Source organism: Pseudopipra pipra, chromosome 2, assembly GCF_036250125.1.
Source record: "Pseudopipra pipra isolate bDixPip1 chromosome 2, bDixPip1.hap1, whole genome shotgun sequence".
In the NCBI taxonomy this organism is placed as follows: Eukaryota; Metazoa; Chordata; class Aves; order Passeriformes; family Pipridae; genus Pseudopipra; species Pseudopipra pipra.
In genome coordinates, this window is record NC_087550.1 from 8636580 (window position 1) to 8651589 (window position 15010).

At 43.4% G+C, this 15010-nt stretch overlaps 1 protein-coding gene across 3 annotated transcripts in view; it reads left to right on the forward strand.

Moving 5' to 3' along the window:
* FCHSD2 (FCH and double SH3 domains 2) overlaps nucleotides 1-15010 on the forward strand; it is a 113035-nt gene that overhangs the window by 90537 nt on the left and 7488 nt on the right. For all 3 annotated transcript variants that reach the window (XM_064643952.1, XM_064643953.1, XM_064643954.1), the window contains 3 exons: nucleotides 254-370; nucleotides 1443-1547; nucleotides 11597-11758. In XM_064643952.1, the coding sequence (XP_064500022.1) occupies nucleotides 254-370; nucleotides 1443-1547; nucleotides 11597-11758 (384 nt within the window). The remainder of the gene's footprint in view (nucleotides 1-253; nucleotides 371-1442; nucleotides 1548-11596; nucleotides 11759-15010) is intronic.

A 15010-nucleotide genomic window follows, 5' to 3' on the forward strand; every position in this document is an offset into this window, starting at 1 on the left:
GTAGAGCTGTGGTTGTGTCCAGTCTCACACTGATGCTCCTGAAACTTTTGTGAATTCCTGGGAACTTTGATTTGCATTTTCCACAGCCTGGTCCCATCCCAAAATCCAATACAGTTGTTTTGCTCGTGTCCTCATTGTTTCATATGAAACAAGATTGATTAACATAAAGTTATCCTGTATGGAAACACCATTTTCCCCACAGAGCTTCCCCCTGGGGCTGTGTCAGGACTCATTCCCTTGTTTTCTGTTCCAGAGTCGACAACTGGAATCGGAAACTGGAACGACTGAGGAGCACAGTCTGAACAAGGAGGCTCGGAAATGGGCCACCAGGGTGGCCAGGGAGCACAAAAACATCGTCCACAGCCAGAGGGTAGGTGGGGGACACGGTATACAGAGATTTGGGGCATGAAGGAGGGGCACGAGGGATTATTTCTGTCCTGTTCCCCCTCCCTGCCATTTTCATCCCAGCCTTTCTTGGTTTGCAGCTCCTCAGGCTTTGTCGTTGTGTTTTGTTTTTCCCATGGGAACCTGAAATCAGAGCTGCTGCTTTTTACTGCAAGTGCCCACCCTCCTCCTGCTCAAATTAAACTTTCAGGGGTTCTCTTATCTCCCTGGGATTCTCCTACCTCCACTCTCTCATGTATTTATTACCGATGTTCATTTGGGGATCACAAGTCTTTTCAACACTGGGAAAATCCATGAGTAGTGTGCACTTTAAATCTAATCTGAAGGAATAAAATTGTATATTGATGAATTTATTTCTACCTATTTGGCTTAGAAGAACCCGGGGCTGTGTTTGGCAGCCTAACTGGGGCATCAGATATTTTGAAAGGTGTGTTTTAGAGTGAGAAAAAGGACAAAAGTTCTTTGCTTTTCCTCCGAAAGGCAGCCAGGGAGGAGTGTGTTGTGTTGTCACCATACTCTGCCTCATTTCCCAAACATTCCTACAGTTCCCACCCCGAGTGGAGCATCAGCTGCATAAAAACGTCCAAAATGCTCTGACATCTCTAAAAAATGTTATGACACTTGGTCTAGTGGAAGGTGTCCCTGCCCATGGGAGGGAGTTGGAACAGGATGATCCTCAAGGGTCCCTCCCAACCCAAACTCTGGGATTCTACATTCCTGACATAAATATGCAGCAACATATCCCTTTCAAATATGGAATTACCAACCTATAGATGAGTCGGTTCCTACCACAGTCTGATGTTTTGGTGAAGATCTGGAAGCCTTCCCCTAAGTGGAATGTCCATGTGAAATTCTGTGCTCTCAGGTGCTGTTTTCCCTTGTCCATCACCTTTTTTTTTTTCCAGTGATGGACCATTGCCTATAATTGAACAGTAATTGTTGGGAATATTTATCCTAGTAAATAATAACCATCATAAATATTTATCCTGGGAGCGTTTTGCTGGTGTTGACTCCAGGTGTTTCCCTGTTCCTGGCAGACCCTGGAGGAGCTGGAATGCCACGGGCCCGTGATGTCCGAGCAGAGCCGAGCGGAACTGGAGCAGAAAATAGACGAAGCCAGAGAGAGCATCCGCAAGGCTGAGGTGAGCAGGGAATTCTCTGGGAGAGATTTGTGTCCCAGCTCTTCTAGTTTTGGTGGTGGGACTGTAAATTGAAGCGTCAGAAATCAGGGAATTTTAAGATGCCGGTTTTTTTCCATCGTTTCATCCTTGTCAAAGCGTGGAATGAACTCGATGACAGGCTCCAGAGCAGAAGAGGGATGTTCAAAACACCTCCTGATGATGAGTGATTGCACTTGCTGCATTTACCACTCTCGTGCAAAGGTCAAGGAGCTCTATATTTAGGGGCTTTATCTTAAGCAAGAGGAAAAACAACCTCGAGTCTGCAAGTTTCCCTCTGCTCGGAGGAATTAATACCAGCAGAGGTGATAGTCATATCTCTGTCTTGATGTGTTTTCTTCTGATGTGCTTCTGCTGTAGTTGGGTTTTGATAGAACAATTCAGAATGTTGACGGGAAAACATCAGAAATAATCCTTGTATCTCTTTCTGCTTTCCTGGGAGGTGTTTTGAAAACGTTAAAGGGGTTTATGAGGCTCGCTGGGGGTTAGGAAACACTCAGGAAAAGATAAACCAGCTCCCTACTTGGCTGCCAGTGCTGGGTTAGTGCAGGTGAACTGTTTTCATGGCCAGTGATTCGAAAACTCTTATTTCAGGCACAAGGAACTAATCTGTTGCTTTTTGGATGAGTGGGTTGCTTAATTAAAACTGTAGAGCAAACCTAATTGTTTCAGTGAAGTGCTTCTCATACCTCAGAGTACCTGAGGTAATTAGGAATGTGATTTACAGTTGAAGAGGTTGAAAAATAGAGGGGGAAATTATTCCTCCTCCTGGTGGGAGAAACACTAAGCTCCCTTTTTAAATATGCTGAACTAAAAACCTAAACCCAACAAAAAGTGGTTTAAAAACCTATTTTGAGTAAATTGTTTCCAACAGGCTCTGAAATACTTCATTCTCTATGTGTGTGTATATATAAATATATATATAATGATTAGTTATAGTTAATGATTAAATATGCAAGGGCAGGGAGCACAAGAATGCAAGATAAGAGCAGCAGCAGCAGCAAGAAATAAAATCAGGATTAGAAGTTGCCCAGGAGAAGGTTCTCCCATCAAAATATTATGAAAGGTCCAAATGAAATCAGTCTGGAATGAAGTGCCAGAGGGTGGAAGGAAAGTGCCAAGAAGCAGAAGTTTTATATAAATAAACATGAATTATTTTCTCCCAGAGATGTGTTACAGCTCATACAGCCAAATACTGTATTTTCCTGGTTTTCCAGTGTGTTGAAAACCATTCCTTACCTTCCTCATTTTTAACACATTCTGTTTTATTTATATATTAATTGATTGATTGATTGATTTACATTTAACAATTCTGTTTCGCAACAGAATTCAGGGCAAATGCCAAGTGACTGAGTCTGGGACTCGGTGACTGGGGGATTTTTACTGACTTCTGTCTCCTCTGATCCAGATTTTCTGTTGCATATTTTAAAGTCCTGAAGTTATCCCTGAGTTTTTGGGATGGCAGGTCCCACTTTGTGGGACTTTTCTGTATTGCCACCCGTGTTATTTATAGTATAAAATTGTTTATTTTTTTAAGATAAGCCAGTAAGTGAATTCAGGGAGCTTTTTTTTTTTACTTCCACTTAGGAATGGCTTTTTCTTTAAGCCCCAGCCCCTGTTAGTCCCCACCTCTCTAAGCCTGAGTTCAAGACCAGTGATTAGACAAGAGATTTTTACACATATAAAATCCCAGAGAAGAAGAAACTAAGCTTTGCTTTAAAACCTTTTCTTTGGGAATGGAGTGAGGATTCTTTCCAGCCTGTAAAACCAGACATTGCTGCGTGTTTAAGTGCAGCTGATGAAGTTGGAATTGCTGAGGGTTGGGGAGGGGAATGATATTTGTGGGAGAAGTTCCTGTTGGGTATTTGGGGTGTAGGGAGGGTGGGGAATTGTCCTTTCCCTGTCCTGCTGCACCACATTTGGGTCAAGGAGCTGCAGCTGGTGAGTAAAGCAGAGCAAAGAGACCCTGATTTAGCTCAGTGCCTCCAAAAGGTGGATTTCAGGATCATGAGGAGGGCTGGAAGGTTTCTGGATGGGTGACAGGAGTCAACAGCCAGTTATTGGAATTAAGGAGGAGACAAATTTTCCCACACTTCCTGTTCCTCAGAAAAAGAGGATTGGGAAAGTGGAATAAGAGAGATTACACAGGTTTTGTTCCAGGTTGATGTTTCTAATTCAGGAAATAAATCGAGGGGGGGAAAACAAACCCCCCAGCCAAGGCCAGAAGTGTTTTCTGGGTCACATTTTGGAAGGTGTTTTACTCCTTGGGAGTAAAACCCACACACCCTGGGACAGCCCAGGGGAATTCCCCCTGGAACACTCTCCAGTTCCTTCTCACCTTCTCACATCAAACCTTAACCACCTGCAGGACTTGGTGCTGCTGCTGCTCTTGGGAAGAGTCATTATTTTGTTTTTAAAGGATCTGTGCGTTCCATTAGTGCTTGGAAAACACTTCCTGAGTGTTATTTCATCCCAGAGGTGTTCTCCCATCTTCCTTTTGGGGTATTTTTTTTGTATTCTTCTCTTTAAATGCTTATTCTTTTTATGGGAGTTTTGATGTCTGGAGTAACCTGCCTGTTCTATTTTGGCTTCTTACTCTGCTCCTTGGTGTTTTTTCCTTTGCAAATCCCCTCTCTTCCTCCTTTTCTTTCCTCCTCATTCCTGAAGGGGAAGATAAATTCACGAGCACGTTGGGATTAAATTCTGCCTTTCTTCTGGCAAAGCTGTGTTGGTCATCACTAGACATTTCCACTTGTTTTTCCCTGAGGAGTTTTATATCCTTGACAGATCTCTCTGGTGCCAGAAGACAGAGCAGGTTCAGGATGAGCTGAGCCAGGACCTTTTGGGGAGGATTTATGGGCTTTCCCCAGGGTGTTTTTGGGCACAGATGTGCTCATCTCATTTTCCTCTTCCTTGGAGACCCTGAATCCACTGAAATCCAACCCCTGGGAATAACTCAGGATCCGTAGCATACTTATAACTCATGGTGTAAATGTGTTAGGTTTAGTTTGTGATGGTGAAATTTGGAAGCACAGCAAAGAAATCAAGTAAAAGTGGATCAGGATCAAGAGATGTTACAGAAACCCAAGTTTTTTGTCTTAAAAGGTGCATGAACATAAAACCTCAGTGGGTTATCCCTGATTTTTGTCTCCCTGGGATAAGGAGGTATTTTTCCTTGTGATGTTTCAGTGGAGCAAACTCCTTGATTAAAGTTTGGGGAAAATGAGGACTTCCAGCAGAGTGTTCCTGTGCAGTTGGTACAGGGCAGATGTGACTGGGACTGAGAACCAGAACACACATTTCCTTCTGAAAAACAGACAGTTTGGGGTTTGTTGAAGGTTTTTTTTATTGTCTTGCTGGCTTGTTTTTAGAGATGTTGGAATAATGTGAGATTATGACTGATAATACCTCTGGCACTGGCAGAGCAGTAAAATTGATATTAATTAGGAGAGTTTAGATCTAGAGAAACTCCACCACTGCTGTGGGCTTGGATAAAGACAAGCACTGAGAGCAGAAGGTGCTTGTTCAGATTGAAGGCAGCACAATTCAAGCATCATTTGGAAAGGAAATCAGTGAAGAAAATTTAGAATTGATACTGAAATTGAATTTGGAAAAACCGATAATTTGGGAAAATCAACCATTCTTGCAGCTCCTTTGCACTCACTCATCCAACTCAGGTAACTGAACCAGAACTTGGGTGTTTTAAGCTTTGATTTCTGTGGCAGCGGGAAGGAAGGAATCGAACTTTCCATTCCTCCACAGCCTGGATCCCTTTATTTTTCAGCTGCTGGGGACAAAAATGTCCTGTCTCCACTGATCTGTGCTGTGGAAATAGGGAAAACACAAGGTGAAGCTTTCTAGAATGCTCCTTTCCTTTCTCCAGGATGGTGGGAGGTTTCCCATTTGCTCTCCCTTTGCTCAGGAAAGGTCTTGGGGCCTCCACAGCAATTAATCCTGTTTGCACTTCATTATGTTTTGTCTCATCAGTTGTTCATCTACAAGTCTCAGGAGAGTGTTTGGAACAGATTAGGCTTGGTTAGGACTCATCAAGGTGCTATTTGCTGGGTTTGATTAGTTCAGAGGCAAAAGGGCCATTTTTAGCGGTGCTTGGAGGGCTGTTTTCTCCCTCTGCCTTATATCTGGGATATTTATTGCTGGGCTGTGCTGACAGTTGTGTTCCTGGCTGAGCTCCTGGGCTGGCTGGGGCTCTGGGTTATGAATCACACCCTGCCTGTGGTCCTGCTGCATCTCCAGCAGACGTGGTTCCATCTCATCCTGCCTTTGCTGTGTGTGCTCTGCACTGAAACATTCACCTGCAGGGATGGTGTCACTCCCTGCTCACAAACAGGGGGAGAAAAGCAAATTCCATGTGCTTCAGGAAAAGAAATGAAATGGGAGCACAGAACCACGGAATGGGGTGGGTTGGGAAGGACCTTCAGGAAAGGAGAGTGACTTTTTGCTCAGCAGACACTAATGGGACAAGGGAGAGTGGTTTTAAATTGAGAGAGGAGGTTTAGGTGAGATATTGGGAAGGAATTCCTGGCTGGAAGGGTGGAGAGGCCCTGGCCCAGGTTGCCCAGAGAAGCTGTGGCTGCCCCTGGATCCCTGGAAGTGTCCAAGGGCAGGTTGGGCTTGAGGCAATGGACTCCTTTTGGTAAAGGATCAGGAATTAGGCTGGGCTACAAATATATTGATAGGCTTGTTTTCTAGATTTTGGGTTTGTTTTCATTCAGTTCTTTTGAAAGGTGAATCCCACTGAAAATCCAGCTCAGTTCCATGAACCTGGGGTTCAAATGCAGTGTAATTTATTTCACAGTCATTCAGGTGCTGGGCTTCGAGGGGGTCTCTAGTCCAACCTCTGCTTAAATCTCCCTGATGTTTTTGTTTATGAACATCTACAACATTTTTCACTATATTCAGAAACACTGTTTATTCCCAGGACCGCAGAGAAATGTGCTAATAAGAGTTTACATCATACATTTTATATACATTGCTTTTTCTATTTACAGATTTGGGATGATTTCCATTCAGCCCATTACCAGTAGCCTGGGAATCACTTCTTAAACCCTACAAATCCAACACTGCTCCCAACTATTCTCCATCTCCTTCCATTTAAACCCTACAAATCCAACACTGCTCCCATCTATTCTGTCTCCTTCCATTTCCTAAACCCCACAAATCCAACACTGCTCCCAACTATTCTCCATCTCCTTCCCCACCAACTGCTTTCCCTTTTTAGGGATTTTTAATGTTTTATTTGCCTGAGCTTGGGAAAAATCCATCTGCCAGTCCCTGCAGGTGGACTCTTCTCCAGGAACAGCTTCCCCTCTGTTTTCTTAACCTTGGAATTCACTCTTATCTGTGTCAGGGTTTCATTTCCTCTTTGCCTCCTCTGATTTCACTCCATGCAGGATATTTAGCATATAAATGAACTCACTGGAATATCTGCACGAGCCTCCTGCCCATCCTCCCACTTAAAAAACCCACTCAGTGTTGTGTTGGAAAATGTCATTTGTTAGTTCATTCCCCAGGATCCACATTTTGGGTGAGTCTCTTGGATAGGATTTATTTTTATGTTTGTTTTTTTTTTTTGGTTGGGGTGGTTTTGGCATCGCTGCCTTTCCATCCCAAACACCACCAAGGCAGTGAAAGTTGAATTTTGTGGATTAAACTCCTCATCCATCCCTATTTGAATAGCAGTGGACTCTGAATTGTGTGGAATAAGACTCACTTTGGGGTTGGAGGAATTCATGGCATTCCAAATTGGAATTTGAATTGTTTTTAAATAAAAGTGACTCGTAGTCACATTTATCTGCCACTGAGCAAATAATTCCAAAATTGAAATGCTACATTGCTTTTCAAGAAGAGAATTATTTCATTTTAATAGCTTTTCAGGTATTGGCCTAAAAATTTCAACTAAAAATGTTCCTAAATAGGGACAAAAATAAAAATAATGTCTTCCCAGAATGTTTTGCCAAAACCTTTCCATGTTTCTTCCTTCTTGGCTAAAACAATTTGCCAGATGAGTGTCCAGCCACTTGGGTTTAGTTGTGGCAGTCCATGATCCCAAACTAAATGATCCCAAGATTCTCTGATTTTGTGATGTTCTTCCTGCCACTAGAAAAACATGGAATAAATATATTATATATAAATATAAAAAGTAATTATATATAAATATATACCAGTGGAATAAAATATTTCTCACAGAAGATGGTTTAGGTCCACTTGTAATCCTAATTAATTATCTGAATAAGCTCATTAAATGTAAAATAAATAATTCTGAATTCTTCAGGAGGAAAAAAAAAACCCTGGGCAGGGCACTGGGGTTGTTCTGCACCCTGGAAATCAAATAAAAAGATCAAATAAAGCAACTCTGTTCTCCAGAAAATGTATCTAAAACTGGTTTTAACAATCCTAAACCAAAATTTGGGGTGACTTTAGATCAGCTTTGCTGGATTTTTGGGTTTGCCCCAGCACTTTTTAAAAGGCTTTGAAAACCATGTGTTTGGGGGATGGAAAAGAACCACTTGGGTTTTTTTCCTGAGAACAGGGAACAGCTCTGGAGGATTTTCTTGCTGGGTTTCATTTTGCTTCCAGAGCAGTTGTTTATCTTCATCTTGTCTAAGCTGTGGGTCTCAAACCTTTGCTTAATTAAGGCTGGAACAGTAAATAAACAAAATTATTCCTTCTTCCATGGAGAGCAACGAAAGGTATGTGAGGGACAGATAACAGTGTTTATATTTTTGAAAACTTTGGGGTTGTTGTTGGGGTTTTTTTTCCCCTTTCATCTTCTCCAAACCTCCCACCAGCAAAGGGCAAAAAACCAGCTCAGAGAAGCAGGAACCCCCCAGAAGGGTAAATTTTGTGGGTGGCTCGTGGTTTGAAATCAGGGTAAAGACATCCCGGCGTTTAATTATGAAATAATAATTGGGGATTGGGAATTGTAACCAGCAATTTCACTGGGAAAGAGGGAAATGTTGGTCCTGCAGGGAGGTTTAATAACAATGAACGTTGGGCAGCACCCAGAGCTGGGAGCCAGGGCTGGATTCCGGCATTCCTGGGCTTTGGAAACTCAGCTGCCTTCCTGGAATGCTCGGAATTGCTGGGAAAAAGAGTGATTTTAAATCTTTTCAGGTCTCTGAGTGTGTGTCAGGGGAGGGCTCTGGGGCAGGAGGGACAGCACATGTGGCCAGGGGGGTCTGTTCCAGCGGGAGGGAAAAGCAGGGATTGAAGGGATAAAATGGAAATAGAGGATCTTTTTGAGGGAGCAGGGCTTTGGGAGTGAGTTGAGGCTTTTTTTAAGGGTGTTCATTGGTGTGGGTTTGCAGTGTAATCCAGACCTGGGATTTGTCAGAAAGCAGGATCATGGAATCCCAGACTGGTTTGGACTGGGAGAGACCTTAAAGCTCATCCAGTTCCGCGCTCTTTCATGGGCAGGGACACCTCCCACTATCCCAGGTTGTTCCAAACCTTGTCCATCCTGGCCTTGGACACTTCCAGGGATGGGGTAGTGCCAGTTTGCCACTGAAAACCTGAATCCCAGAGCCCTTGGGGTTGGAAAAGCCCTCCAGGATCGAGTCCAACCCAGCACTGCCAAGGCCACACTAAGCCAGGTTTAAATATGTCCCTGTGTGAGAAGCAGAGCAAAGTTTTAGACTAATAACTGGTATTTTTATTTTGATTTTTCATCTAGGTAGGAAGCTGTTAAATCTGGTCTAATTATTTAGGTAAAAATATAATCTCAGCTCATAAATAGCTTTCAAGTGCAGGCCTGACCTAATGCTGGTAAACTTTTATGGTTTGTCTGCAGTGGAATGAATCTCCAAACATTTGTGGTTTGGAACAAATATTTGTTGACTATTAAAACTACTGGGTGTAAACAGAGAAGGGGGAACTCCATTGGATTTGCTGAGTAAATTAAAATTAATTGAATTAAAGGCACAGTCAAGGATCTTGGAGCATCTTGTTTATTTTAGGCAGCAGGAGGATATATTTGACATGATAAATCTTACACTTCTAGCTTTCCTAATTTTTAAAAAATCACATTTTTTCTGAGCAGAATTAAAAAGAATGTCTCTCAGAAGTGCTTTGATTGTTTGAATCAGGTTTAGAATCAAAGAGTTTTAAAGTGAAAATGGAGCCGTGTTTGGGGGTTCAGCTTAACAATAGTTAGAGTCATTTATTTTCTGACTTCTCAGTAGAAAGAGATGATTCTCTGATTCTGTAACAGCAACATGTGAAAACCAGGATTAAAACCAAGGAAAATACCAGGATCATCTCAGCTCAACACAAGGTTTTATATATATAGTAAGGATTTTGTATAAGATTGTGACACCAACTGACATTTTAATTCACTGTACACGTATTTTTTCATAGTCTGCTGTGCTTCAGCCACTACTGAAAAGGGAATTTCCCTCTAATTTTTGCCTGGATCCATCTGTTTTTCCTGGTTTTGCTTGGATTCCCAATGCTGCTGACAAGTTGGTGTGTTAGGACAGGCAGTGATGCTGAAGGAAGGGGCTTCTGATCCCCGTGGAAGGGACTGGAAGGGAGAGAAAGGACATGAAACTTTGCTAAAAATTGCCAATGCTGTGAAAGGAAATGCAGGAAAAATTCCAGGCTGTGTCAGTTGTTTCCTCCAACAGTGACTCACTGAGGGAATTTTGGGAAATCACTTGATTTTTGTTGCTCTGCAGAGCAAGTGCAGCGGGAGGGTGATGATAGAGCTGCACTGGACATAAATATGTTCAGATTTATTCCTGGGTTTCTCCTCTAGTTCTTTGAAATTTGGAATTTCTTGAAATTCTGAATTTCTTTGTACTGCTCTTCCCATTGCTCCTGTTCAGGCTGATGAATAATTTGGATCGGGGTGGTGCTTTGCCACAGATCTGTGCCCAGGATGCTGAAGTGAGCCCAGCTGTCAGAAAACCCCCTTTTTGTGCTGTTCTGAAGACAAAACCCACAAAACTGTTTGTTGGAGCAGGATATTTATTTAATTTCGAACTTATTAACATCCTTTGTTTCCATAACAAAAGAAGTTTCCTGGGATCTCTGGCGAGTGCTGATGGAAAAGAGTTGGTGGGTTTGTGTGTGTTAGTATCACATCGGGTTTATTGATGTTTTAGTCACCAGCTCACAGGGGCTGCAAACTGGAGTATTTGAATTAATGTAATCAATTTAATTTAATGTTAGAAACTCTGGGCTGTTGCGCTTAAAAAATCCTTCAAAAATCCGCTTGAGTGTGTGAATACGGAAATTTAAACTCTGAGATGTTCTTTTAAAAACCCCAACCTGTGGAACCGGCCGGGCCCGGAGCTTTTACATCCCAAGAAAAACCATTCCCAGTCTCTGGGCTCTGACCTGACTGTTTTTGGGTGTTGTGCTGGTTTAAAGGTAAACCGGCAGGGGAAATGAACCCAACTCAAAAGAGACATTATAAGTCAGAATAACAATTTAATAAAATAATACAGTAAGTACGATTATACAGACAAACAATTGGTTTTAACCCACAAAACCCAAATGTATAACCCAGCACCCTGGGGCATGAACAGAGTGGTGTTCTTTGGGCCCCCTGAGTCCAAAGTAAAAGGAGAGAGGAAAACCTGTTGGTGAGAGTGCTGGTGCAGTCTGGTTGAGAGCGGTGATCTGCAGTCTGGTTGAGAGTGGTGATCTGCAGTCTTCCTCTGGATCCCACAAGTGGTTAAAAAAAGTCCCAAGACCCCAAGATTATATATCCTCCAGTTCAGGCAGGAATGCCCAGTACCTCCCTCAGGGTGGGGAGTTTCTCAAAGGGTGTGAGGACAGGAGCATACTCCTATCTCGCAGGCCTCTTAACACCCAGTTTATAGCCTGGGGAGTCAGGCTCTATGTGCAGATGGTGTAAATGCTCTATTGATAACAGTTTCTGGGCAATGGCATGGAAGGCTATAGAATACCCAGTTTTGGGTTACACCCACACAGCGATGAACTGGTCCCAGCTGTTCTAACTAGGACAGGTGTGTTTGTGCCCTCAGATCGTGAAGCTGAAGGCCGAGGCCCGGCTGGAGCTGCTCAAGCAGATCGGGGTGTCGGTGGACACGTGGCTCAGGAGCGCCATGAACCAGGTGATGGAGGAGCTGGAGAGCGAGCGCTGGGCCGGCCTGCCCTCGGCCCCCAGCAATGGCCCCGCGCACCTGGTACGTGGGGAACTTCTCCAGCAGCAACTCCGGACTTTGTGTGGGATGGAAAGAGGCCAGAGAGGCACCGGAGACGCTCTGAGGGCTGGAGCCAGGCTGGGAGAGCTGGGGGGATCACCTGGAAAAGAGAAGGCTCCAGGGAGAGCTGAGAGCCCCTTGCAGGGCCTAAAGGGGCTCCAGGAGAGCTGGAGAGGGACTGGGGACAAGGGATGGAGGGACAGGACAGGGGGGAATGGATTCACATGGACAAAGCACAGGGTGAGATGGGATATGGGGAAGAAATTCCTGGCTGTGAGGGTGGGGAGGCCCTGGCACAGGTTGCCCAGAGAAGCTGGGGCTGCTTGTGCTCATTCCCATGTGTTCTTCCCTCATTCCCACATTTCTCCATGCTTTTTCCTCATTCCCATGTTTCTCCGTGCTCTTCCCTCATCCCCACATTTCTCCATGTTCTTCCCTCACTCCCATGTTTCTCCTGCTCTTCCCTCATTCCCACGTTTCTCCATGCTTTTCCCTCATTCAGTGTTTCTCCGTGCTCTTCCCTCATTCCCACATTTCTCCCTACTCTTCCCTCATCCCACATTTCTCCGTACTCTTCCCTTGTTCCCATGTTTTTCTGTGCTCTTCCCTCATTCCCACATTTCTCCCTACTCTTCCCTTGTTCTCATGTTTCTCCGTGCTCTTCTCTCATTCCCATGTTTCTCTGTACTCTTCCCTCATTCCCATATTTCTCCATGCTCTTCCCTCATTCCCACATTTCTCCATGCTCTTCCCTCATTCTTATGTTTCTCCCTGCTTTTACCTCATTCTCGTGTTTCTCCATGCTCTTCCCTCATTCCCATGTTTCTCCATATGTTTCCTTGGTGGTGGAGGCAAACCCTTGGAAGGAAGGGATTATTTGGATGTCCAGGTATTCTCCTCTGTGGCAGCTTTATTTCAAAGAAGTGAGTGAGCACAGAATGGAATCTCAGCCAACGCTTCCCAATTCCACTCTTTGCTTCCTTCAGGATGTTAGGATGTTTCTGTGAACGCTTCCCAGATCTGTTCTTTGGGATTCTGGGATTTTCTTTTCAGAGGTTCCACACAGCTTGTGATGGTGTTTTGCAGGGAAGGTTGTGATCACTGTCTGTCTCCACAGGCTTTATTCCTGGGATTAGTACAGTCAGAAAGTCCAGTTGTAGTGTGCACATCCAAGCTTCAGCCTTCCCAAATCCCAAAGGAATTGCATGTGTGGAAAGTGCTGAGTGAGTTTCACCTCAGATCCTTTCCAGCCACCATAGATGAGGATTTGTTCCAGAGCTGTGTTAAACAGTGTTTTATTCCCTTTTTTTCTTGTTCTTCATCTCCTTTAACTTCCAGTTGTGCCTGTTGGGTTGCTCCCAACTCCTTATTCCCTGTCATCTGGGACATGGCAGCAGTTGGATCCAAGTCTGTGCTGGTCCTGCCACAGCGTGGGAGGTTCAGCTCTGAGGCTTATTTTCCCTTTTTACACTTCCATGGACTCCTGGATTAAAAAAAAAACCCACTCTGTTGACCTTGGCAGGCTGGACAGGGACAGCCCAGAGCTGGAATTCTTAGAACTGCTCCCAAAATTACGCTGCTTGTCATTATTAGAGGAATTACTGCAGCACTTTCACTTCACCCCCAAGGAGCAGGCAGTGTTTGATGTCCCAAATTATGCCCCTGCTTTTCATGGCATCATTTGGGCAGCAAAGCTCTCCATATATTTCCTTTTCAAGAGCTAAAAAACAGGGAGCAGCACCGGTGCCTTTATTTCATCTGCTCCAGTAAGGAGCTGAAGGAATTAATATCCCATCAGGATATTCTATCCTGATATCCATCAGGACAGAATATATGTAGAATATATAGAAAATATATATATATATATATATATATATAATATATCTATCCTGATACCCATCAGGATAGAAAATATATAGAATATATAGAATATATCTATATATATATAGAATATATATAGAATATATCTATCCTGATATCCTGATATCCATCAGGATAGAAGGATGAAATGCAGAATCCTGGGAAGGAAGATTGGGGTTTTTTCCATGTTTTTTACAGCATGCCCCCCAACAAATAATAATGAGGGAATAATGTCACCATGGGCTTTGTGCTCTGTTTGCTGGGACTCGAAGCAGGACATGGGTATATATGAAACAGAACAAGATGAATTTTTATATATACACACATATATATATATTTATATATTTATTTCCATACCTTTTTTCTCATTTTTCTCATCACCTCACCTAGATTTATTCCTGGCTTTGCTGCCTGTTCCACACCTTTGTCTCATATATTTATTCCTTGATTTCTCATGTATTTATTCCTTCCCGACACAGTTTTTCACCCCCGGCCCTGCAGAAGGATGAGCTTTATCAAACCAACCCCTCAGTTTTCTGTGTCCCCGTTTTCCCTCTCCTTGCCTACTTCCCAAAGGATTTTATGGAAAAGGAAGTCAGAGCAGCCACACAGTTAAAATTAAACCCCGTTTTCCCTCCTCGTGTTAGAAAACCAGGAGCAGGTGTGGCACAAACGAGCCTTTCCAGACATGATCCACTAATTTCCATGATGTTCCCTATGGATGGCAGCTGGGACACAGCCCAGGCACAGTCAAAGGCAGAGACAGGAGGGAAAACCTTCCATTTGCCACAGTTTATAGTTGGTTGGGAATAAATCCAAGTGTTACCCACGTGTAGGACAAGGAATTTTTGGTTATCCCAATGTCCATGAAAACACTGAAGGAGCAACGGAGGCAAACTGCACTTGAGTGGAAATTAGTGGAATTGCAAGGATTTAGTCAGGAAATTTAATAAAAATTCATGAAGTCCAGAAATGATGAATCTTTGTGCCCTTCTAGTCCAGGCTTAGAAGAGCAAAGGTGTCACAGAGGTTTAGGGAGGCTGCAAAGGGATTTTTTGAGCTCAGCTTAACTTTCTGTTGATTTCTCAGCCTTCCACTTTTCCCAGGGAGGACCAAATTCACCCCTCCCTCGAAAAGGAATAAATAAAGGGAAGATGGCAAATGCAGAACAGTGCTGCCTTTCATTCCAAGGACTATTTTCACAGGATAATTCATCATTTTCACATGAGATAAAGTGTTTATTCAAAACCCAGCCCAGGCACGAGGCCAAAGCACAGCTCATGGCAGCCTTGCCCAAATTACATTCATAGAAACTTGTATTTTTCCAGCATTTCTCAGGTTTTATTTAAACTTTCATAGCAAGGTTTTTTCCTC